A 26,925-nucleotide genomic window follows, 5' to 3' on the forward strand; every position below is an offset into this window, starting at 1 on the left:
CCCTGAGGAGCTCGGCCAGCCTCTCCCAGTTTCCCAGTTCACCAGTTGAGTCCCCAGAGATAGGTGATTCTGTGTTGTCATGTAGGAACTGATAGGAAACCCTGTGGCCTCATTAAGACCCTAGAGAAGGCTTTATTGTTCACCTTGGTTAATGTCTCAAAAGAAGGAAATGTACATTACCTAGTATAGCTGTACTGATAAATGCAGCCCATATACATTCCTAATACACTTAAAATCATCTGCTACTTGGTTCTGCTGAGTTAAGTCATAGCTGGCCAGCCTTGTGTCCTCCCTGCTCCAGCTGTGTTCGTGTGTCTACATGTATATGTCTATGAGTGGATATCAATATTAATTTCCCTATAATTTGCATGTAAACATTTTGAAACAGAGAATATGCTCTTTGATCCCAGATCGGATAGTGGGTAATTCTGAAATTGACTCTCAAAACAGAAAACTATTTATGGTGCACGTAAAAACTATCATGTATATGCTGCCTTTGTCAGAACCCTGGGGCCTTCCATGTTTTGCATAGGATACAGCTAGTTCAGCTCCAAAGTTTAGTGTCCATATAGCTAATTTAAATATTTGGAAAAGATTAGAGAAGAATACAAATACTCTAAATTATGGCTGGTGCTTTGCTAGGGAGTCTGCAGATTGGACTGTTAAAGTGCCGACTTTGAACCATTGCTCAGAATCTGCAGAGAGGAGGGACCAAGGAGTGTTGTAGAGTGTTGCCGGCACCATGTCTGCTCCCCTGCCTAGACTTCCACTCCTCCTCTAGACCATCTACAGCTGCCAACAGGTGTCTTCCTCACCTGCCATCAGGAGTTGGTCAGCCTTGTTCTGGAGAAGTGAGATAGGGAAGAGAACCACTTTCGTTCATCCAGTCTATGTGTTTATTAAGAATTTACTCTGTGCCAAGCATTGCATTAAACAGTGACCAAAAGAGCTGTGGTCTTTGCCCTTAGGAGGAGTACATGCAGAAAGAAAACAACAACAAACCAAAAAACACAAGTGAACAGAAAATAAACATGGAGATTTTGCAAGTTGGTGAAAGGGCCGTGAGTGAAATAACTAGGTCCGGGAATGACAGTGTGAATTGGGTGCTCAACCAGAGTTCCCTTGTGTTATGTCAGTGGAAACATAAAGGCGATGTTCAGGGGAATTAACCAAGTTGAGATGCGTTAGACCAAAGACTCTGCTTGGCCTCACAGAAGACCTGAGAGAGGACTGGTGTGGCAAGTGAGGGGGAAGGCAGGACCTCATGGGTGTGTTTGGGTTTGTTAGGGATCCTAAGTGCAGTGGGAGTCCTTGCAGGGTTTTATACTGGAGTGTGACATGTTCTCGTCTAAGAAAGCCATCTTCCATTTTGTGGAGAATAGATGGAAGGGCCAGATGCTGCTGTAGAGATTGCTGGAACATATCTGTAGCAGTAGACCAGGGAAAACATAGGAAGCCTACTCTAACGGAGAGACTGTGGACAATAAGGAAGAGGGGGTTTGGAAAACACCTGGAAGAATCAACAGGACGCACTCAGGGACTGCACGTGGAGGGGAGAGGGGAAGGGACACATCAAGGGTGACTCTGAGATTTGGAATCTGAGCAGCTGCTATCATGTGTCAAGTTATTGGTAGTGAGTTCGGGAGGCCATGTTTGGGAGGATGGATGTTTTGGACGTATCAAGTTTGTGCATGTTACATTGTCAGCCAGGTAGCAATATCAAGTATGGAGCTGGATATTTGAATCTCGTGCTCAAAAGAAGAGATCTGAGTTGGAGTTACAAGCATGGACATCTTCAGTGTGTTGTTTAAATCTGGGGCAAGGACCGAATTACATGGAGTAGAGTGAGGGAGGGTCAGAACTGCATTGTGAGCAGCCCCACAGCCAGGGGTTAGCTGCTGGAGGAAGGGCCAGGAGGGGAGCCCCAGAAGCAGTGGCCAGGGAGGTGTAAGAAAAGCCCACAAACCATAGACATGGGGGAGCAAGAGGTCAAGGAAAGGGTAAGAAGAAGACAGTGGTAGACAACATTCAGTGTGGTTGGTCAAATAAGGAAAGAAAAAGTTCTTGGATTTGACCAGGTGTATTCATTTGTGATTTTGACAAGAGCACTTTCAGGAGCAGTGGGGCCGACTGGTGGCTGAACAGGGTATATTGAGGAAGAGGGGAGAAGACCTGTGTGATCTCTTATGGGGGAGGGAGGTGGGATTGAGGGATTAGCTTTGCTTTTCATACATTTGTTGTATTGCATTATTAGTCTAGTTAGAACAGTCTTGTGTAATGCTATAATCTGAAAGCTTATATTTTAAAACTTTTAAAAGATTCTTAAGAAAAAATAATCCTTGCTAAGCTAACTGAACATCTCCGTCTTTTAACAACTATGATTTGTCTTCCTACCCTCCCCCTCTTCCTCCTGCTTCAGATTGCTTTTCAGATTTTTCATTTTTTTGCTATAGAATACAGCTGTACTAAGAAAACAAATCAATCCAAAAAATGAAACTTTAACTTCAGAGAACCTTTTACAGATGGAGTCTTAAAGCTTTTGTGGCAGTGTATTCAAGATCAGGGAGGAGGGAGGTCCGGAAGAGGGAAGTGGGGAACCATGTGTGTAGACAGTCTTGAGAAGTTGAATAGCATAGGTTTCGAGAGGGACATACAAGGTCAATGGCCTGACATGAAGCGGGGAGAAACCAGATTATTGTGTGTTGATGGGTTGACCAGTAGAAGGGAACCACCCCAGAAGCCAGGTCCCTTGAGAAGGTGAGAGGATCCCAAGCCCTGATGGAAGGCCTGGCCTTCATAAGAGGGACATTCCTCCATTCTATCAGGAAGGAAACCAGCTTCGTACTTTCCTTCTGTGAGACCTGAATTCTCTATTTTCTTTTGTTTTGTTTTATGTTTTTATTTAAATTCTAGTTAGTTTATGTGTAGTGTAGTATTGGTTTCAGGAGTAAAATGTAGTGATTCATCATCTACATTTAAGCACCAGTGCTTATCATCACGAGTGCCCTCCTTAACGCCCCCGTCTGGTCCATCCCCCACCCACCTCCTTCCATCAACCCTCAGTTTATTCTCTATAGTTACGAGTCTCTTACGGTTTGCCTCCGTCTGTTTTTATCTTATTTTTCCATCTCTTCCCCTATGTTCATCTGTTTTATTCTTAAATTCCACATATGAGTGAAATCTTATGGTATTTGTCTTTCTTAGACTGACTTATTTCACTTAGCGTAATACACTGTAGTTCTATCCACATCATTGCGAATGGCAAGATTTCGTTCTTTTTGATGGTTGAGTAATAGTCCATTCTGTTTGTGTGTGTACCACATTTTCTTTATCTACCTACTGTTTTCTCCAAACAATTTTTGAGTTTCAACTAGAAATGAAAAAAGTAGTTTTAAAATTTGGCAATATGTGCATATTTGATATGTACTCAGTTTATGCGCTAGAAGACTCTCAGATAGTGAGTATGAGAAATTTTCTGCTTCTTATGAATGAGTTGCTTCCTGATCGCTCTTTTCTACATTAGTCAGGTGGGCTAGGCTATTGCAGTTCACAAGCACTGTCCCAGCCTCAGAGGCGAAAAGTCAGAAAAGTTTACATTTTGTTCCTGTTCCCTATCCATCAGACCTCCCCGGGGGCTCCACCCGTGCTGTCCCTGTGGTGCAGAGAGAAAGCACATCCCATTCCATGGTGGCCCCACAGCCCGCCCTCCCCTGGTCACATGTCATTGACCAACCCCATGTGATGGGGACAGACCAGCTTCAGAGTTGGCGGATGATGACGGCCATCCATCCTCCAAGTGCTGGAAGGAGCTACAACAGCACCCACCCTGGTGACACCACGTTTCTCTCCCCAGAGAAGGCAGGGAGGCCTTGGGGAAGCATGGGGGTTGCCTCTGCCCCTAACCCCATCCTTGACCACAGCACCTGAAATCCTACCAATAGAAATACATTCCTTTATTTTTCAGCTTTCATTTTCTGAATATTTTCTTTAAAAATATAAGCAGCTCTACAAAGCTTAGTAAATCACTACCTTTTATTTTCTCTGCAGGCATTAATTTTTTCTGGTGGACTCAAAATTGTAACAGTTTGTGTCCTGAACACAGTGTTCTAAGTAACATGTATTTTCCTACTTTGTAAGGAACATGCAGCACTGCCAGCAAAGCCTCCACCTGGCGTGAGCTCACGCATGCAGTCTCCTCTCGCAGGTCTGCAGCCATCAGGCCTCTTGGAGTTCTGCCCGAGCGCTCGGGTCCCCATCACACCTTGGTAGACCCATCTGGATGCAGGACCTTGCATGCGGCCCAACTAGTCAGTCAGAGGAGGGCAGGAGGACCCTACAGGCTGCACGAGACAGCCCCGGGCGGGCAGCACAGCCTGGCAGGCGCTAGGTCTCTCCGCGCACTCGCTCTGCCGCCTCCTTACCCCCAGGCCACCTGCAGTTGACCCAGATTCCTTTCTACATTCTATGAGAGTGTGATCATTTGAATTTTTTAATTAATGCTTTCAGACTTTGGAAGCTTAATTCTCTCCCTTTGGCTTTTGGCTTTTCTAACATGTGTTCTAAAGCAGCGTCTTACATTTCATGTTCTCACTTTCCCTTTCCTGCTTCACTACTCAGTAGTTTATTGACTTGTACGTATGGTTCCTTTCTTCATTGTTGGTGTTCCGGGTAACGTATTCCCTGACTGTGTTTGTCTAAGCGAGGTCCCCCAAAGTCCCAGTGCCTCACAGAGAGAAGCTGGAGGGATGCCTAAGGCAGTGATAGTTATAATAGTACAAATTTAAATAAAATGGAATTTCTAAATGAGAAGATAGCATAAATAAAAACAATTCTTTCACAAACATTTCTCAAGCTGCTACATCGTATCTAGCAGCGCTGAGACTTTAAGGAATGATAGAATTTACAAGGGGAAATGATGTGATCAAACATTTGTAGCAATTTGATGGTGGGAGAAACTATATAAAAGGTGACCCCAGGTCCCATGAGAGGCCAGAGGAGGAGGAACATCTAGGACTGTCCAGGGAGGGCTTCCAGGAAAGGAGCTTTGGGCAGACAGGGGAAGGGCACAGAGGGAGGAGAGCTTGTACACAAGCAGAGATATCCCCAGCACCAGGGCTGGACCTCACCGGCAGGAGATAAGCCTGGAAATACAGACAGGTCAGACCATAGGGTCTGCTTTGCGCCCAGATGGGGTGAGATTTTATCAAGAGTGGGGAGCCCTTCTACAGTGGGGACTGTGCTGGAAACCTAGGTGGCTTTTGCCAGGCACTCAGAGAATTAGCGTCAGGAGTCAGGGAGAGTCGTGAAGGCTGTCCCTGGTGGTGGTCAGTGAGCACAGATTGAAACCCTCGGTTGTGTGCCTAGAGGGGCAGGGGGACCAAAGGGAGCACTAACATTTAGGGCCTGGGGAGGTGGCCAGGAAAGCAGTAGACTGAAGAGGCTGTGAGTGGAGCTGCCGAGCCCAGCCGACTGGGAATGAGGAGTCTCCCTGCAGCCCTCGGCTTTGCCTGTTAACTACCAGCCAGGAGAGCTGGTACACAGGATTCACACGATGGCAGTTTGTGTCCGCAGTGTGCTGGTTTGTATCCAGCTCTTCTGTACACACCCCTGATGCTTCATGGCCATCAGCTGTTCCCCAGCCTCCATCCTGAATGCCGTCCATCTTGAGAACAGCACAGTGTTCTTTCCCAGGTCTTCCACGAGCACAAATCGATTATTCATCAGAAATGTTCATTTTCCTGACACTTGGATATTTTGCTACCTTAATGCCTTGATTACAAGTGATGATATAAAGGGGTGTGTGTCTGCATACTTAAAATGACACTATTTCCTCATTTAAGGCATTTAAAAATGAATAGGCAAGCTCTGTCGTGATAGTGCTGGGGCGAACAAGATAGTGCTGGGGTGGGAGGCATTTCATAACCATCAAAAAAGGAAAAAAGGATATACGGTTCCACTGGTAAGATTTTTGCTGCTGTCGTTCTTCTGCACAAATACAAAACCATTTCACACAGCCAAGCATAGAATATAAATCAAAAGTTGTGCTTGTAGCTTTGCAGCAGGATTTCTGAACCTTGTGATTTGCGTTCATTTGCTCCCCTTCCTGTTTTCCAACCCCCGATGAGTTGCCCCCAGTGGCTGTCTGTGCTGCTCCTGGAAGCCTCTACTTCTGTGTCTCCCCACGGGCCGCCTCTCTGCCGCCCGCCTTCACCCGCGTGAGTCCACTTCTAGCTCCCCGTTCCCCGGCGGGGTCGGGGAAGGAGGATGGTGAATTGCACCTTGGCGCTCATGAGCTTCCTAATGACTGTCCTTTAAGCGACCCGAAATCACCTCTGATGTGTTGTTCCCGCCTCTGACTCTCCCAGGGTTTATTTGGGTGATTGGCATTCACCATGTCTGAGAGAGTCTAGGTAGAAGCAGATCAGTGGACTAGCAGCATTGGAGGCGCGCACCAGAAACTCCCGTAAACGTCTTTATGCCAGAGAATTTTCCTTCCAGGTCCCCCTCTTCAGTATTCCGGTCATTCATTGTTTGGCAGTGAAATGATTTTGTGTGTATTTGCTCCTCCCGGTGTTCTGCTGCATCTCCCATTCTCCTGGGATATACGAACGAAAAAGTGGTAATTGGACAGTTGTGCCAGCGTCCTGGCTCAAGGGCTTCTGTCCATGCTGCGCTCCGTTCAGGGCCACTCTTGGTGGTGCAGTTCTGCTTCAGCCCTCCGCCCCCCGCCCCCACCAGGAGCTGCTTGATCGCACAAACACTGCTCTCCCTTCTCCTCACTAACATCTGCCTCTCTCCAAGTCCGGCCTCTTCGGGTATTCACATTCAGAGCTGCCCCTGTCCTCACAGCTGTGTGGTTGGACCCCGCTGTTAGTGACCATTCTGGCTGGCATTTGTCACGCCGACGTTTTGCTTACTAGTTTTTATATTTCTAAGGCAGTAAGATAAATAAGGGGTTTGTCACAGTGTTCATGAGAATTTGAAATGGATTTCAAGTATTCTTCCTGGGTTTTTATGACGCAGGTGCAATCTCATGCAGTGAATTACCGTAACTAAACCGCTTCGGAGCCGTGAAGCTCGTCCTCCGTGGCATTGCTAAATTAATAGATTTAACAGCTACACATAAAGAAAATGTCAGATGTTAAATATTTTTCATCAGTGGTAAGTTAGAAATTTGTGACCTTATACAGTCTCTTGAGTGCCTCAACCCAAGTTAATTTGTATTTTATTCCTTTTCAGCTTGTAAGCATTTTGATGCCAGACTCTAGAATGTTTTAGAGGTTTTTTTTTCAATGCACTGCCCCTTAGAATGCTTTCTTGTGTGTTGTTTGACTACAGCGTGGTGGCCGGTTTGCATGTTTGTTTATGCAGTGACCCAGACTTGTGTTCAAAATGCCCACTGTCTTCCAGGCACTGTGCTAGATACAGAGAGGTACACATGCGCAGGCACGCTCACATGCTCACATACACACACACAAACACATGACGGCACAATAGCTATGAACAGGAGGATTGGGGGGGGGGGCCCTGGAGGGAGGTCCAGGAGGTTGCTCATCTTTGTTCCTAGTGACTGAGAGCATAGAGTCTGGAGTCAGTCGGCCCAGGTAAAAATCCTAAGTCCATCACTCCCTGGATTTATGACCCGGACAAGTTGCTTCCCTGGTCAGAGTAGCCCCCTCCTTGGCTCAAACTTCATAATGAGGGAATATTTATAAACCCCTTAGAATAGTGCTTTTTCATGGTAAGAACTATTTAAGTGTTTTAAACACATCAAGTAAAATAAATAGCATCTATTTTTGACATAAGGACTAAGGAAAATCCTATTGTGAAAAATATAGAAACCTACTGGCAGGCAATTTAGTTTAGTTTTTTTGTTTTTTGTTTTTTGTTTTTTTTTAATGTACAGAACTTTAGTTGATAGTTTATGTAGAAATTTATTATCACCAGGTTCTGTCTCCAGAGCCTTGGCTGACTTTGTTCCCTGTATTTTCATTTGTTTTGATATTTTCAGGTAAGGAAGAACTTTCTAGCAGAGGGTCCCAGTGAAATGAGCCGCCGTTTGTGGTGTTGTCAGTTTCTCTCTTACTACTGGAAATAACCAAGCAAAGGTTGAACCTGCCTGAGATACAGCATTGGGGTGTGTGTATTGGGTGAGAGCTCGGGGGGGGGTCAAATAAGTGAATTCCTAAGAACCAGTGAATTTTTTTTTCAGTTGTGGTTTAGTCTCTCAAGCCTGGTGACTTCGGGGATCTGGAGATGCGGATGGCAGTTTCATTGGAAAGGACAGTTGAAGTTGGGAAGGATTTAGAAAGGTAGAAGATAAAAAGTGGAGAGATGTAATGGCTGGTCTAAAACGTGGACCTCATGGTATAGAGAATGGGGAGGCATTGTGTGTTGTCAGGAGGGGAGTGCCCTAGACTAAAAGGAAGGTTCTCTCTCTCTTTTTTTCTTTTTTTAAATCTCAGGAAGATTCATTAGGTAGCAAATGCCCAAAGATTGGAAGCGGGAATCCTATTAGAAGCCAGGGCCTCCACATGGACATGCGGGGAGGAGACGGTGTGTGGGAGGCTTCCAAAGTGCTCTGAGCCTCAGGACCTGAAGCAAACTGGCATAGGTGTTGGAAGGACGGTCATAAAGAGACGGGGTGTAATGTGCAATTCTAACTCTTCATGCATTCAGCAAATGTTCACTGAACACGAGCAGTGCAGGGCTCATGACCCCTAGATGACGGATTCATCATTCTGTTTCCATAAAAAGCACAGCGAACGCAGGTGCGTCTGATGTGCTGCCTCAGTGTCCCCATGGTGAGCCTCAGCGGCCTCACGTGCTGCGTCCTGGGGGGGCACCCAGAGAAGCATTGCCTGGTACAAGCACAGAGGCAGCTTTTCCTGACCCTATGCAAGCAGTAGGCCTTTCTCTTCTAAAAGGAGGTCTGACTATGTGGACCTTGACCTCAAAGAGGTCAGATCAGTGCAACTGGAGATGGCAGTTATGGTCTGTGGTCAAGTCCTGCTTATTCATCACAGCCCTGAAAGCCTCCAAACTCCAGCCAGACCATCACAGTGCCACGACCGACATGGGCCGCTGTCTTTCTTCCCTGTGTCAAGCACCTTGAATTTCTGTTTCACTTCTTGATCCACAGTTTGGAACTGGGAATAGGCTTATTATTCCAAAGAACAGGTGGCCCAGCCTTGGAGAGCTGAGGCATTTCTGCACGCACTATCAGCAGAGCACTTAGCACATTGTTGATACTCAAGAAATGGACCAAAAGTTAAAATAGATTTTAAATAGACTGAGATCGCTGCTATTGACGTGCCCCCATGGGTGTTTTTAAAGCTCCACGGTTAGAAAACTGTCAAGCCATCCTCTGAAAAGCAAACCGAAGGATCTGGAATAGAAATTTCCCTTTGTAATTTCGGCCCAGAGGTAACTCTTAAACTCCTCCCCACTCCTCCAAAGTCACATGCCTGGAAAATAGATAGGATTTTGACCTTCTAACGCTTGGCAGGTATCTTTAACCTAAGCAACACGCAGCACCCCCTCGAAACCCCACGAAGCTCTCCCCATCCTCTGCTTTACAAGGTAATGGACGCCCCGCAGTTGCTTTCTGCCTGGTTCTTTGGGCAATGGAATGTCTTGACCACTGTTCGCCTTGACCGTGAGATTTCTGAGCAGCTCTGCTCCTCGTCACATGCATTTGCCACACTTAGCACAGGCCACACAAGTGGGCTCTGTCAACTCGGATAAAAAGGGAAGTTCAACACCCTTTCATGAACATTCTCCTTTAAACCTGTCAGGCCCTAAAATTAGGAAGGAGCTGCTATCACCAGACATTCTTCTCTCCAAAGGGCCTGCCCTTTGCAGTTTGCCTTCATCTTTCGTGGCTGAGTGTGTGTGTCCCTTTACTGGGGACAAGGAGCGTGCTGGCATTCGCCTCAGATAGCACCCCACCCGAACAAGGACAAATCTGCGGTTGAAGACTGATTGTTTTCAGAAGCTTCCGTGGTTGCCCATGTTGGACTGTCTCAGCAAAATTGATTTTACTACCAAATGTATTCATTTCAAGAAAATAAAGAGCACAGCGAATGCAGGTGCGTCTGATGTGCCGCCTCAGTGCCCCCATGGTGAGCCTCAGCGGTCTCACGTGCTGCATCCTGGGTGGGCACCCAGAGAAGCATTGCCTGGTACAAGCACAGAGGCAGCTTTTCCTGAACCTATGCAAGCAGTAGGTCTTTCTCTTCTAAAAGGAGGTCTGACTATGTGGACCTTGACCTCAAAGAGGTCAGATCAGTGCAACTGGAGATGGCAGAAGAGATGGCTGGTCTTTTCATGACTGCTGATGTCATTGTCTTGAGGAACGGTAACATTTCCTTGATTTCTTAGGTTTCCTTGCCCTGCCTTTTTCCTTTAAGGAAGATGTTTTTATTTCATCTATTTGATACCAGATTCACACGTTAGGAGAGCTGGACATGTATTCATTGACTCCTCCCATGCCAAAGCCTGGCCCGAGAGCAGCATTGCTTTACACTTGGTGATGTCCCTGGGAAGCCAGGCTTGACAATAAGGGGGTGGTCATTTCTGTCATTTTTTATTACATGCTTTATGTAAGTGTAAACCCTTTGTCTCTCTCCTTCAATAGTTTTTAATTCAAAGACTTCCACTCAAGGATCTGTGAGTTCTTATCTGTTAAATAATCATTCATTAGAATATGGCCTTTAATATGCAAAATGGGAAGCTGCTTTAAATTTAATTGATTGCTTAGAAAGTTGGGGTTGCTTTCTTTATGATTGTCTCAAGCAGTTTCATTTGTGAAGTTAATTATGTCTGTAACACCTTTTAAAAATACTACTGAGACCGTTTTTTTTAGTAGAATGGCATTGCAGGATATACTGGGCTTTTTCTGTCTTCAAGACGGTAACAAGATGACTGTTTGGAAAAGGGTCATCTTTCCATGCAGACTTATTTTGCTTCAAAAAAAGTAAATATAATGACCTCTATATCTGAAATATGGCTTTTGACATGCTTGAATGAGTCTCCTTTTGAAGAGGGCAACAAAAACAGAAAAGCAAATAAATCACAGTATCTCTGGGAGAATATTTGTCCCCTGGATTCCCTGGAGACTGGGGATTATTGTCCTGAAGGAAATAAAAACCTATTAAAGCAGTGCCAAAGCTTCTAATATTTGCAAAATTTTACACAGTTACACCCAATAAAGATATTTACAAGGAAGCAATACTGTAGAGTGAATTACTTTGTGATAAGAGTAGAAAGAAAATCCTGGACCAGGGACTTAGGAGACCATAGTGGCGACTTCCCATGAACTGGCACTGTCTGTCACCTTGGCTGTGTCTTGTCTTCATGGATCTCAGGTTCGTCTTTTGCATAAGAGGGTGACCAGCTTCTGAAGTCCCAGAAGGACAGTCTCTCCTTTTATCTCAAACATTCTAAGTCTCCAGAATTTGAGATTATCTTATTAACTCCCCAGGGCTGAGAAAGAATTGACACCAGCTTTTTTGTACCAAGTGGCACAGTCTTGGGACTGCTCAGAAGAGACCCATTGCTGTCCTCTGCGGAGAAACAGTGGGGGCTTCCCAGAGGGCATAGACCCTTGTTGCTTTGTTGTGCTGAATGCTCTTGGTTGGACACGTGGAGTAACATTGTTACACTGCTGTGAGAGTCTCCAAAATGGAGAATTTAAGTTTTAAAGGGGAAAAAAGCAAACATCAAGGAGGGAAGCTGTCTTAATACAGTGTTTGAGCGACCAACCTTCGGCTGGCTCACTCAGGTTTAGAACGAACGGTGGTTCTGAATTACCGTTGTGATTTTTTTGTTTTTTCTTGTGGTGTCCCCGACAAAGGTTTCACGTGGAAACCTGCTAAAGCAGAGCCTCTTCTGGGATCTCCCAGGGGCTTCCAAAGACTCTCGGCCATAGGTTCTTGGATGGGACCTGCATTCTGTTCGGTGAAGGTTTGTGCCAGAGGGACGTTGGCATCACAGGCTCCTTGTCAGGCCGACTCTGGCACAGCCTGTTTGCTCTGCTGCTGCCAGGAAGAAGGGGGAAGGCAGGGCCCGGCAGCTTCACGGGACCAGCCATTAGCCCTGGATGACACAGACTTTCTCTTTTGCTCAAGTGGCCACCTGTTAGATCCCATGTGAGCCTTTGTTTTCCTCTTGGTTAAGGGTCCCATAAAAGCTTTGAGGCTGTGCCCACACTGGACTCTCAAAAACAATGGAGGTGTTTCACCAGCTCGCTCTCGTTTGGATACAAGTATGGGGGGGAAAGTACGTTGTTCTGCTTTTTTCACTTGAACCTAAGTATTGTGGTGGCAATACCCAGTGGAACAGTGGGGAAAGAACACAGGGCTTTAGGTCTGGCAGTTGTCTGCTCATAAAGCATTAATGGCTCTTGTATTATATACATACACGTACTTACATAGATTTATATAAATTATAATTCGTTTACGTGACGAAGGTTTTACTCTTCTTACCACAACTCCACTTTAGCAAATGGGAGGCATCAGGAAGACGGGCTGGTTGTGAGGCTCGTGCCGCAGGGAATCCCGAGCGGGTCTGCCGGCGGGAGAGGAGAGGACTGGTTGTGGGAAATGGAAGGACTCAATGGGTGCCCGGGTGTGGGGTCCTTGGCACAGAATAGGATTCTCAGTTGGCAGTCAGGAGGCTGAGAAGAGGGAGAAATGAGGGACCACTGGTATTAGCCAAACTAAGAGAGCCCGGAGGAGGAGTATGTCCCCAGGTCTATCTGGGTTTGGAGACGTGGAGGGGTAGAGGGCCCACCCACCCTGGGAGACCACATGTGGACTTGAAGGGCCTTAGCACAGAGTAATTTATTAGGGCTCTCTGAGGATGGCAGAGGAGGGATTTGCAGGGAAGACCAAGTATAGAAAATTGCAACACAGTAGCATGTGATGAGAAGAAGACCTAGTAATGGATCAATTAGGAAGGTTGAAAAGGAATTAGAGAAATGAAAAAGAAAAAGAACCAAAGATCCACTCCACCCAGGAAGCCAAAGAAGCTGTTGCCAGATAGAAATTAAAACAGTTGAGGCCTGGGAAGAAACCAGTTCAGAAGTAGCGTTTCTGAATAGTGAGGAAAGAACAATCCTTCCGTGAGTGGTTCGTGATAGTTGGTCTTTGGGGGAAGACCATATGCAAAAATGGATTCTGAATATAAATGTAAAAATTCAAAGTGAAAATACAAAAATTTTCATTACTTGGGGTGAGAAACCCCTACCTATCCGTGTGGTGTGTATATTCAGGATTCCACGAAGAAAGGTAAAAGACGTGTTATAGACGGGGAGGAGATACAAACAAAACTTATTAGGAAAAAGGTTAATATTCTTGATGTAAGAAGAGTTTCTATAAACAGAAAAGTAACAATATAAGAACAGGAATGCTTTGCTTTCTGACAAAGAGACATAAAATGATGAATAAATAGATGAGAATGTTTGTGAATTTAAAAATAATCTTAAAGCAATAATGAGATGGTAAAGTTCGCCTGTTAGACTAGCAAAAATTAAAATCCATTGTAGCATCCACTGCAGATAAGACATGGACTCTTAGGTAATCACTGTTACTAGGGACTTAAGTTAATAAACCATTTTTAGAGAATTATTTGTCAGAATTATTTGTCAGAATTTGAATTTTTAAATGCACATCTATTTGATCTGCAGTCTCATTTCTAAGAACATATATCCTACAGAAATCATAGCATGAATATATGAGATTTATCTAAAAGGGACTTATTCCATCATTGCTAAGAGAAAAATAACAGTCAGAATATCCATCAGTAAGCAGATGATTAAATGCATTGTGTACATTCATACAATGAAACATTTAGGCAGCTGTTTTTGTTTGGTTTGTTTTTTGTTGTTTTTTGGTTTGGTTTTCAATTTTTGTGCCTTTTTTTTTTTAATGAGGTAAATCTGAAGGGTTTTTTTTTTTTTTAAAGATTTTTATTTTTATTTATTTGAGAGAGAGACAGTGAGAGCATGAGCGAGGAGAAGGTCAGAGGGAGAAGCAGACTCCCCATGGAGCTGGGAGCCTGATGCAGGACTCGATCCCGGGACTCCGGGATCATGACCTGAGCCGAAGGCAGTTGTCCAACCAACTGAGCCACCCAGGCGTCCCAAATCTGGAGGTTTTAACATGGAAGGAATCCCATGATATCTTGCTGTGTGAGGAGGGTCTATGTTTTAGGCCAGTATTAGCATAACTCCATGCATCACATGTCTGTAACCTGTGTGTGTGTGGATATGTAAGAGTAGAAGTGTCTCTATAAACTTATGAAAACCTTGGGAAGACATGCACCACTGGAACAGAGATGAAGTTGGAGGGGTAAGGAGAAAGACAGAAACACTCACCGATGCCCTTCAAGAGTGGTGGTAAAGCTGGGGTGCCTGGGTAGCTAGGGCAATTGAGCATCTGACTCTTGGTTCCAGCTCAGATCATGATCTTGGGTCATGGGATGGAACCCTCATAGGGCTCCGCACTCAACAGGGAGTCTGCTTGAAATTTTCTCTCCTTCTCCATCTCTGCCTTTCCCCCTACTTGTTCGCTCTTGTGTTCTCTAATATTAAATAAATCTCAAAAAAAAAAAAAAAAAGTGGTAAAGACACCACTTTGCCACTAGTGGTGAATGAGGTCAGAAGTCATGTAGGTGACCGTGGAGTTGTGTGATCAGGAAGAAAGACATGGAAATTTAGCTTCAGGGGCACACAGGGCAACGCAAAATGTTTTGGTGTTTTGTTTTGTTACATAGGATGGGAAAACTCTGAGTGTGTTTGCATGCCAAGGAAGGGGAGAAAATGCAAAAAGACAACGTGGTGGTGGTCGGGAGTGTGATGGTGGTGGGACTGGCAAAGACTAGAATCAAGGCTGAGTCTTTCTCGGGTTGTAGAGGGTGAGTGAAGTTGGCAGAAGGCTTTTTTTTTTTTTAAGAACTCCAGGCAGATGGCCTCTGGGACAACAGGCAAGACAAAAAGTAGGGGATGCAAATGGGTGGTGTTAGGAATGGAAGATGTAAAGTGTCGGCAACAGCTCCTCTGGAATTGATTTGGGGACAAAAAAGGGTATAAGGAAGACATTTAGGAACGACGTTGGAAGGAAAGGAGGAGAACCGTAAGGAACTCGTTTAGGGAAAGGAGAAAACTGACTTAAAGCCTAAGTTCAGAGCCCATGAGTTCAGGTATTACTAATATGCAGTGAAGCGAGCTGGCATTTTCTGAGTGCCCGCAACCTGGAGGAGAAGGAATCCGGTGACTTCGGTTAGAATTAGAGGATTCAGGCATTTGGCATTTGATGACAGCGAGAGGGCTGGCTAAGGGTCTGGAGCCCAATTGAGGCTGACAGAGCCAGAGAGAATATGAAGGACTGAATGTTGTGGTAAGAGCTAAAAAAAAAGAAAAAGGAAGATACTCAGGAATCGGGAAGGGAAGGAACGTGGAAGAACAGGTTGGAGTCACAGGAGGAAACATCGGCGTTCCTTGCAGAGTTTCAGGATCTGAGGGCAAAGACAGAGCCAAGGTCATGGGTGTTTGTAGTGCCTGCTGCCTTGTCTCTGTACACCCTAAGCCCCGTGAGGGAAGGGATGACCCTGCTCTCGTCCGTCTCTACATCCAGCACCTGGCACCTGGTGGACACCCAGCAAACATTGGCATGAACGAGCGGATGGGGGGTGTGGAAGCTAAGATCGGACAGTGAGGCATTCAGGCATCTAAGGACAGGATGCTGGACAGGTCATCAGTTTCATCGCTAAAGGCACTGAAGAAAAATCGCATGAAAACTGGGGGAAGAGAGGAGTCCCGTACTGAATTATCAGGGATTCCGGGAAGACACGTGGTTTTAGTGAATGTAATTGACAGGGATACAGGAGGTGATAAAAGCAGACTGTGTGGCTAGTTTTTGAGCCCCAATCCACCTGTACCAGTGTAGATGGGAGACTTGCTCAGTCTGCAGCCTCGAGCACTCCCACAAGACGTGGAGAGTCAGGGCTTGTGGGAATGTGGTCCGGGAGGCTGGATTTCCAGCATGTTCGTCTCAGATGCTTAGGCCCAGACAGTGAGCTTGAAGAACCACTAGCGAGATTCTGAAGGGGAGCCTTTTGGTTTGGTGAGGTTTGGGAAGCCAATGAAAATGAGCAGTTTACTAGCTTTTCTTCTGAGCCAGACAGAGCCAGAGCAGTGGGAGAGACACCCCAGAGCCTCTTGAAGAAAAGCTCTGAAGGAAGTGGCTTCAAGAGGAAAGCAGTTTCCGTTCAGTCGAAGGAGACCGTGTGTGATGGAAAATGGCTGGGCTACTTGTAATGACTATTTCTAAAATGTTCACATGGATTCCTACCGTGGTTACAAAAGGACTCAGGATTCAATTTGCCCTTTCATTGAGGAGTCAGGTTCAGGTTTATTATCAGTCGCTGTACCATAAATGGAAATGGCCTAGAGCACTACTGTGTGTGTGTGTACAGAGGTGTGATAAACTCTGAAATAGCCTTCTTGTAAGGAGTTTTCTGGAAGGTGATTTTATTGTAATCCTCCTCACAGTGCCCTTTCACTTTTGGACAGCGTTCAAAGTGGTGTTATTTTAACATCTGAACCACACCAACTTCAGCCTGGATGTATTTTTGCAGCTACGGGCGTGAAGGGGACTTTGTGCTTCTGCTGGTATTCTAAAAGGATTCCTCTGTCCCGGAGCCAGAAGGGGAGGGAGATTTGCCCACTGACTCATAGGCATTGCACATCTCCAGGGGGCAGCAAGAGAAGTGGGACCACAGGGGCCACATTGTCACAGGGCACCAAGATGGAGCACTTGAACAGTGCTCCAGGAGAGCCAGCTGAGTGGAAACTAGGGGTGCATCAGCCCCGCTGGCTGGGCAGAGAGCAGGGAGCACAGGAGGGTGTCGTGGGCGGGTGAGCTGGACCGGAGAGAAAGGAGGTGCTGGGCAGGGGTTGAGGATAGGTGTAAGCTGGAGGGAAGGTGATTTCTGAACAGAGGATTCTTTCAAGGTGGAATCGTGTGAGCCGATTTGCTCCCCTGCCCCTTCTGTGCTTGGAGAACTCCAGATCCCCCCGACCCTGCGCCACCCCCCCACCCCCCCAACCCCATCTGAGGTGAAGGCCCTGTATTTGAACTCATCAGCCCCAGCCAGTGACTTGGAGCTTGTTCTCTGACTGCCTGTACCCGTACCACCCACACAGTCACGGTCTATTAGACGCTGCTAACTGGCAGCCTCTAACAACCTTCAGTAAAAAGTGTGTGTCCTTTCTGATAGTTTTGAGTGCTGAGGAATATTCTCCATGATTCCCAAACTGTCAAATTTACATCTCTCTCAGTATTTCTCTCCAGAGTCAGAAACCAGTGCTTTTTTTTTTTTTTTTTTTTTTGCTATTATTTCTTGGCAGGTTTCAGAAAACCACCAAGCGTGCAGGCATTTACTCCCCCTGTAGTGCTTTTGGCTGCATCTGTGCCCCCACTCCCCCACCGCCCGTCGCCTGCCAGGGACTTTGTGGCAGCCGTCTGCAGTAGAACTGCTACCGTCAAAAGCTTTGGATGGACGGTGGCTCCAAACCACATTAAGTGCAAAGGCTTATGTCCGTGGGTATAACATGGGAGGTCAGCAAGACTTTCCTGAGCGGGAATACTTTCCAGATATCATTTGGGATAAAGACGCCGTGTTTGCCCAAAGAGAAAACTGTTCCCTGTTTTTTCTTTCTGGAAGAAACCATTATCTGTTTTTGGTGGCTTATCACTGGATTAGCATTAAGTTTTCTCTTTCTTATCCTTTTTCTCTTCCTCCTTTTATCCAAGTGGTAATGAATAATGTTGACCAAACTTGCCCAAGGTTGCCCGAGACTCTGGTAGGTGTGATGAGCCTTAATTAAAAATGCTGAAGAATGGGGTGCCTGGGTGGTTCCATCGGTTTAGTATCTGACTTTGCTCTCAGCTCGGGTCTTGACCTCAGGGTCATGATTTCGGGCCCCACGTTGGGCTCCCTGCTGGATGCAGAGCCTTACTTAAAAAAAATGCTAGAGAAAATGTTTTTACCCAGGAATAAGAGGCTTTCCTTGTTGTTGTCATTGCTCTTCTCTCTCACCTAATACCTATTTCATAGTTGCTAACATTTACTTAATAATAGCTGAACACAGAAAAATGAAGAGTTGAGTATCTTAATGTGTAGAGAGAAAGTTGAATAGGAAATTTGTTCCATGGAAGAGTCTCCCTAGGTTGAATCATTTGGTAGGATGGCCAGTCTGACTTTTGCAATCCTGGGAGGGTGATAAGGAGCAGAGAACGGAAGGTCTGTTTTCTCTGTTCTCTGGTGGACACGATGGCCCCATTTGCGGCTGAGGAACCAAGGCAGAAGGATGATAAACGGCTTAGCCATGGTAACTTAATTAGCTCCTTGTGGAGTAAGAATTCAAACTCAGGTCTCCCTACTTCCTGACACTTTCCTTTACTCCACAGAGTCTCCTTAAAACTGAAAGATGCTTCGCATCAGATACTCAGGAGGACTGGCTCTCCGTTGTGCTGCTCTCCATCTTAAAGAGAGCAGACTACCGGCACGTCTCTCCCACCATCTTAAAGAGAGCAGACTACCGGCACGTCTCTCCCATCTAAAAGCAAGCGCTAACGAATACTAAAATCCATTCTGCTCTCTTTTGTTCTAGATTTTCTACCCCAGCAAGGATGGCACAAAGATTCCAATGTTCATTGTGCATAAAAAGGGCATAAAACTGGACGGCTCTCATCCTGCTTTCTTATATGGCTACGGCGGCTTCAACATATCCATCACGCCCAACTACAGGTAAGCCTTGAGCGCTCCCAGAACGTCGGCGTGAATGGGATCCTCTCCCTGTGGTGGGAAGAAACCAGAGACTCGTCCACTAACTCATTGTTTCAGATGTGTGTAGCTGTATGTTTCTTGTTTTTTGTGTGTGGAGGGGCAAGATTGTGTTTTAAGTACATGCCCTTTTGGTCAGGAATTTCAGAATCACAAGCTAATCTTTTGTATTTGGTGACTAGGTTGTTTGAGAGCTAGATGCTGAGGCTGTGGAAGGGGGGGGTCAGCCGAGGTCCGGACGGAAGGAATCTCGACCCTGCAGTGTTTGTCATTTGCTGTCCCGCCACTGACCTCAGCATTCTCTTGAGAAAGAATGAATTTTCAGCTACTGATTATATTTTTCAGCACCACAGAGTTTTAACATAGACCATCTTAACATTCAGCCATAAGTATCCTTTCTCTATGTGCCATTATTTCATCCATTTTAAACTGTTTATGTGGTTATTTCCCAATAAGTAAGGTTCAGGGAGAAAAATCTGCATTGCCACACTTGCTGTTATTTAAATAACTATTTTCTGTCAGTTATTTGAAAACCTGGTTTTAATATCCCATTCACAGTTTAAAGTGGAATCTGCTCTAAGCATTTTTAGTAAAAACAAGGAGTCTCCTACCAGTAAGACCAACCATGAGCCAACTTCTGAATAGAGCCTCATACAAAATCTGATCCTGTTGGGGAAGAAATGTATGGGCTGGCGACTACCAGGACATAGGATCAGTGTAGATCCAACTGGCCACCCCACATATGAAGATAAGAAAACTGTTGCTTTGTTTTTGAGTTTTTGTTGGCTCAATGTTGAGGATTTAATGAGGTATGAACAAGGTCCCTGGCCCACAGGAGCTTATAGCCACATTGCGAAGCACCTTGGACATCTGGTTACAAAGTTGGATTTTATCCTTTAGTTGGTGAGGACCTGGTGAACTTGTAAAATCATCACAGAGCGCACTATTTTTGGAAGATCATCACAAGAATACATTGAAGGGAAACCAGTTAAAAGGGTGGAGCGGGTGGTTCCTCATTCCCCGTCCCGCGGCAGGGCCATTCTGCCTTCTGCACGGTTTCCTCCACACCAGCCATGATTCGGGGCGGGGCCTGAGCCGCAGACAGGCTGCCTACCTCTTGCCGGTTTCCCAGGCAGTCACATGGGCCTCTCATTCATATGTCCATGTCTGTGTGGTCAGGCCACAGGTTGTATTTATTCTCTGTGATGATTAGTCTAAGAATGCAAACCAGTACCTGTTGGTTCATTAGATTAACCTAATCCTTAAAAATAAAATGTGGCCTCGTTTGCCCGTCTTTATCACTCAAAATGATGAAATTCAAGCTTCGGTTTCAAGTCATGGTGACACCTGAGTGTGGGGCCCATGAGCATGTGTTTCCTTCAGAGAGTGAGTTTAAGAGACTCGCAACCAGAGCCCAACTTCCCTTAGTCCCTTCAGTGCATCCTGCATGGAGACAGCCCTGTTCCCGAGCAGATCTATAGCTGAAACTGCTTGTCTTTGCTCCTTTGTACAAGTGGTTTCATCCTGCTCCCCTGGGACTTGAGAGATGAGAAAGGAAGGGTACCTGTACCATTTTTATCCCAGAACCCAGCAGATATGCTGGGAGCTTCTGTAGAGATCATCAGGAGGACATGAACAGTGCTGATGAGAAGACCAAGTGACTGAGAATCTCTTTAGCCAATCCAGTTGTGTGGTATGATCACCTCCCCTAATTCCCCTTTTTTCTGAGTCCTCAAGACCCAACAAGTCAGCACTCAAGGCCTTCTAGAACCCTAGGTCACAGAAGCCTGCATTTACCCAGCTACTAAGAGGGAGAATGATAATTAATCTCAGCGAGCAGAAAGGATGGATGTCATTTAGCACCGTTAGGGTCCGAGTGGAAAGAGGAAGAGAAAACAAAATCCACATTTCCCGAAGGACTTACTTAATGGCTTTGTGCTCTAGTTCCTTCTGCTTATTTCCAGAAAACTTTCTCCAGTCCTGAGCCCTCCATGCTTCCTTTCTGGACCATGTCCCTGGTCTCCTCAACCCCCTCACACCTTGTGTTAGTTACCTAATTCAGCATCTAAATGCCTGGAAAACTGGAACACCTCTTTAAAACCCCAGTTTCAGTAACAGCTTTATTCTAGCTTGAACAATGGGGGGAGAGATTCTAGAAACTGTGAAGCGGGGACCCTACTGAGGATTCCTGCAAGCCCGAGCCGCTCACTCAAGGGCTGTGTCACGTGGTTGGAGATACTCAGTTTGCCGACATTAAAAGACAGATGCGGCATGAAATGAGAGCTTCTGGTTCTTTCTCTCTTTGCATTATGACCTGTGTATTCCCACTTCCTATCGTAAAATATTTACCAGCACAGAAAAATGCGATATATTGAATGCATATGAAAATGTATGAACTTTGCAGTTACACATTAATCAGAACTTTTCTATTTTGCAATTTAATCAAGTGATAGAAAATTACCGGACTCCTATTTCAATAATATTACATGTGGAGTATCTTCGGGAATATATTTTTTTTGGATAGAGAGAGACAGCGTGGTCCTTACCAGGTGGTTAAGGGAAGCTTCATTATTTGAACTGTTTCTCAGTGTGTCCAGGCTCATCTTTGTGAGACACATGGGCGGTGTCCTTGCAGTGGCCAACATCCGAGGAGGCGGCGAGTACGGAGAGACGTGGCATAAAGGTGAGAAACACAGCATAGCCACCAGTGTGTTTGAATGAGCTGCTGGGATTAGGAGCAGACAGGCGTTTGGGCTAGACAAGTGAAAAATAAGGAGATGTTCAAACATGTTGCAGGCATCACAGCTCCTCTAGAAACAGCTCCGTTTTTTTTTTTTTCAATTTTGTTTTCCTTTGTACTCTGTTTATTTTAATTAAATATGCACTTTTTCAGAAGCATTCCCTATAGAGCATCATCAGAATGGGGTTTTTAGCAATGTGTGGGCCCATTTTTATCTATCACGGTCAGAAGTGGGTCTGCAGGGCACTTTTTGGCATTTGTTCGATCTCTCCAGAGTCAAGACCAGGCTCTCTGGTTAGCATTATAAGGCCATCTTCAACCAGGTCATTTTGTCTTAAAAGGAGCAGCCCCAAATAGAGCTTTCCTGTTCCCAGAGCAAGCATCCTTTTGCTTGCGTTCTCTGATTTCCCCAATGTTGCCAAGATGTAGCATCCTCCTAATATTACGGCTGTGACTCTGTCATGCGCAGGTTTTAGGCTTGAGAGCTCACTTGTTTTTCATGATTCAGTCTCCATTCTCCAGCCTCCTGAAGCATGTGTTCACTTCATTGGGGATATTACTTTTGTAGTAAGCGTCATTCCCTAGGCTGTCCATGTTTTTTTTGGGTTTTTTTGTTTTTTTTTGTTAAGTCTTATCCCTTCCTTTTCTTTACATATGGAGCACATCCTTTCCCCCAGCCTTTTGTGTCTGGAATTCTTGACTAACCAACAGCCACAGGAGGGTGTGGGAATGCACTTTCAGTCCCAGCAGCCCCAGGCTTCTCCCCACTCCCATCATCTGCCATCCCTGATCAGAAGGCCTCCTGGAACAAAGGTAGCCTCCAGGCCCTGGCATTGGTAGGCAGCATCAGGCAGCCAGGGTCTTCTCCCACAGTAGGAGCAGCAGCCCCGCATTTATCCGCTTGTTCCTGAACCGGAGGCCAAAGGCTGTGGTTTTCTGCACCAAATCCAGTCTGCAAAGATGAGGGTAGATCTGTAAAGAGATTTTTCATAAGTACCTGTTAGATGTCAAGATGTAGAAAGGCCAAGCCTAACCCCCTGAACATGCAACAAGCACCCCAAAGGCTGACATCCGACAACACACTAACTACTCAAGCATCTCAGCGAGGGTGAGGTTTCTTGTTAACACTTGGGCGCCTCGCCTGCCCGCTGTCATTTAGGGCGACTACTCCCAAGTGTCATCCCTAAAGACTTAATCAATTGTCATTGTATAATTTTGACCCTGACCTGATATTAGAGTTTAATTACATTAAAATCATACTATGATATTAAGAGATGATCAGAGAAAAATAATCTCTACATCTCATATATTTATGTTCCAATTCCGTGTGTGAAGTCTGGACCACCTAACACACATCATTTACTCGTTAAATTGTTTGTGACATACTTACACACACCCCTGCATGGAGTCTTGGTCCCGTGGCCCTCTCCTGGAGAACCCAGATTCTTCTCCATAAACCCCCTCTGGCCACCAGGTGTGCATCGTGCTGTGACAGGCGCCAGTGCCCCTCATCTCTGTATTAATTAACCAACTTAATTATCTAAAAGCCCTGCGGGGGTGCAGTTTGGAGCTTGAATGAGTCTAAAAGTAGACTATCTGTTTCTAGACTGATTGATAAACTTTCTCCAAGTTTAGGCAGTCGAGGGGCCAGAAATGGATTTTTCCAGTTAGACCCATATATACTAAACATTGATAGATCTAAATTCCATTCTGTTTATGGAGTTTAAAATTTGATGCTCTTTTAAAAATATAGTCATATACCCAAAATGATATTATTCCTGGAAACTAAGTAATTCTCGCTGTTCTAATGCACTGATAATTTCTTATTAAAATTTTAATAACATTTGTTTTGATATGAAAAAATTTCTTCGGTAGCACTGCTCCATCTTCAGTTGAATTTCTGCAGAAGTGGTTAATCTCAAGTATCTAATTAGACCCATGTCTGTTTTTTGTTCATGTCCCAGGCAGTTACTTCAGACATCTCTTCCATTGAGGGCACGTCTTTGGCTTTTGGCCTTTACTTTCAGATATTCCAAGACCTTACAGATGTTCCTCTCTTTACATAATTTCTTTGTTTGGCTTTATGCACCGGATGAGAAAATTCAGATTCTCTGGGAAGATGGCTCAGATCTTAATTTAAGGATTCAGAAACCATAACAGGCTACTCTGTGCACCCCCATCCCCCTGCTTCACTCTTGCTTACTACATTCTCTAAATAGGGGTGAAACCAAGTACCTTATTACTCAGCCATACCGTTTCCAACTCTTGCCGAGGGGAGGGCTGAGGAGCACCCCTGTGAGCTCACAGCCTCGCAGCCATCCGTCCCTGAGATACGCTCCTTGTTCACTACACAGAAAGGCTTGAGCACAGCTCAAGCTTAGCCTCTTTAAAATCTAGGTTCACGGGGCACCTGAGTGGCTCAGTGGGTTAAGCCTCTACTTTCGGCTCAGGTCCTAATCTCAGGGTCCTGGGATCGAGGCCCACATCGGGCTCTCTGCTCAGCAGGGAGCCTGCTTTCCCTTTTCTCTTTCTGCCTGCCTCTCTGTCTACTTGTGATCTCTGTCAAATAAATAAACAAAAAAATCTTAAAATTTTTTTTAAAAAATCTATGTTCTTTTTGGTTACCTGCTTTCCCACTTCCATCATCCTCCTGGTTCTCTGGCACAAGCGATCAGGTCCACCCTGTGGACTCGTGAGTGGTGTTAATGAGTTTCCATAATGCATAACAAAATTTCAGTTGAGGCATTTCTTCTAAATGTGGGATTAGCCTGCTGTGCGTCAGTAATCGATAGTTGAAACTCTGCCCTATCATTTGAATTCCCTTTAAGTGAAACTTCTATTGCTGTTGTTTTTAAGGATTTGCTTCTTTACCGTCTTTCACTTCGGCACATTGCAGGTGGCATCCTGGCAAACAAACAGAACTGCTTTGATGACTTTCAGCACGCGGCGGAGTATCTGATCAAGGAAGGTTACACCTCTCCCAAGAGGCTGACTATTAATGGAGGTTCAAACGGAGGCCTCTTAGTGGGTGAGAACTGGATTCGATCGTACTTACTAGTTTACACTCCTGGGGTTTTCGGATGCACTGCCCGTAGACAACTCTTGACTTTCTTTGGCTCATGGGTGGGAGCAAGGAAAGCAAAACCCATTTGTTTCAGGGCATCTGATAAATGACACAGAGTGACCCAGCTGAACCCACTGGACACAGGCTTGATTCGTGATAGCCCGAGAGGCTGTCCATGACCCCCCCGCCCGCCCCATTCTCTTCGGGGCTGCACACTGGGTGGGACCTCAGCCCCACAGACTGGGTCCACAGCTTCCTGGGCTTCAGCCAGCACAAGACTGAGCCTGAGAACCCCTGTGATTGTGTTACGCAGAACTTGTAAGAAGTGATCACCACTAAGCATTGTTGAATTACCCGTGCTGTGGGTGCAGGGAGGAGTGGCGAAGGATTGCCAGCTAGCACGCGGACGCACGGCGGACAGGCAGGAAGTCGTTCATGGTATTAATTCACACTCGCTGAGTTCCCCGTGTGCCCGGCGCAGCGCTGAGCCCTTCGCCTGTGTGCTCTCGTTTGTCACGCACGCAGCCTGTGGGACGGGAACTGGTAGGAGTCCCGTGTACCAGGACCCGGGGGCACAGAGAGCTTGAGTCGCTTGCCTGGTGTCACACAGCTGCAAAGTGGTGATGCTGGTTTTAGATTCTGTTCCTTCAACCTGGTGGTATGGCCTCTAAGTAACTTTTCCTCATTTGGGGTAGTTAATGACGTTTTTCCTTAGAATGAACATTTATGGTAGCCTGGACTTTGCTTGCTGGGCCCTCCATCCAATGTCATTAGGATATGAGGGGCCATTGTACAAATGTAGGCTCCACTTAAAACACACGTGAAAATTCACTGTTTTGGAAGGGGGCGGGCGCATATTCACTTGTTTCCTTATCCTTGAAATATACTGAGTCATTGCAAAACCTGAACACCTGTTCTTACTCTTTACCCCAATAGAATATAGTCTTAAAAAAAAATTCCCCATGTAGGTAATATATATATGTCCAAAATAATTTGTTGAAATTTAGAAAGGGCGTTGGTAGGTTTCAAATCAAACAGACTTAACACCTCTGCCCCTGTGGAACTTTTGTTCTAGTTAGAGGCAGACAACACACGCCAAAGGACCGGAGGCCAGCAAGGGCTCAGAGTGTTCTAGCAACAGAATAGAGGCCTACGGCTGGCTGCTGCTGGGCACAGTGAGTGAGGGAGAGTGTCGGGAGAGGTTGGCAGGAGGCGAAATCAGGCAGAACCTCAGAGCCAGTCTGACAGACCTGGTTTACTCTGGGAAATGTGAAGCCTTTGGGGGAGTGTCACAAGTTGACTTGTTTTTTAATGGGATCGCTCTCGGACTGATCGTGTTATGGTGTTAAGGGAGGCAGGAGAAGAAAAGTGGGCACCAGGTAGGAGGCCTCTGTCCCGGTGAGCCACGGTGGTGGCTTGGCCCTGGAGTGTGGCGATGGAAACTGCAGGAAGAGATTCAGATTCTGGGTAGTTCTGAATTTGCATGCAGATCATACGCAAAGTGTAGAAGAGAGGAACGAAGCCCAAATACATCTAAGATTTAATGGGAAAGGATATTGAAAATACCATCTGATTCCAGGAGTGGGAGAGCTGTTCAGTAATGGACTGTTTCATCCAGTAATTCCTTTATATTTTCAGCTTATTGGTTTACATCTGTTGGCAAACCTGGTTCCTTGAACAACTTGCAAAAATGGATTTCCCTTCTCAGGGTGCTGAGGCTTTATTTAAAGGGATAGATTCCTGCCCCTCATATCTGAGAGAATCCGGGTCTTCCAGGGTAGGACTCAGGATCTGATATTAGGAATAAGCACTGAACCCAGAATCAGGGTGTGAACTACGTTTTTTTGCCAGAGGTAGGAGACATCCAGATTCCCTTGACTTGCTGTTCGTCACACCAGCGTTGCTGGGACTTCCTCCCGTAACATCCCTACCTCCTTACCCCACAGCCCCTGAACTCCCCCACAGGGGAGGTTCCCACACTGTAATCACTCTTTCACTTAACCTTCCCACTAAAACCTTCACTGATCTGACTCCAGCGCCAGGCACATGAGGGGATGTTCAATAAATATTGACTTATCCAAGCAAAGAAATACATTTATGTAACTGAAGTATATGAAGATGAATATTTTTAAAACAGGACAAGAACCTGTGCCAGTAGTGTTTAGAGCCTGTGCTGGCTTACGGGCCCTGCCTTGGACTGTACAAATAGCTCTTACTCACAACACTACCAGCACCAAATGTATGGGGGTTTTTCTCCACAGCAACCATT

General features: G+C 45.7%; 1 protein-coding gene across 1 annotated transcript in view; it reads left to right on the forward strand.

Annotated features, from left to right (window-relative positions):
- Positions 1-26,925, forward strand: part of PREP (prolyl endopeptidase) — a 112,215-nt gene that overhangs the window by 81,587 nt on the left and 3,703 nt on the right. Inside the window, exons 11-13 of the mRNA XM_082730540.1 lie at positions 18,680-18,816; positions 21,441-21,535; positions 24,489-24,620. Of these exons, the coding sequence (XP_082586666.1) occupies positions 18,680-18,816; positions 21,441-21,535; positions 24,489-24,620 (364 nt within the window). The remainder of the gene's footprint in view (positions 1-18,679; positions 18,817-21,440; positions 21,536-24,488; positions 24,621-26,925) is intronic.

Source organism: Mustela nivalis (genome assembly GCF_964662115.1).
Source record: "Mustela nivalis genome assembly, chromosome: 5".
Taxonomy (NCBI): domain Eukaryota; kingdom Metazoa; phylum Chordata; class Mammalia; order Carnivora; family Mustelidae; genus Mustela; species Mustela nivalis.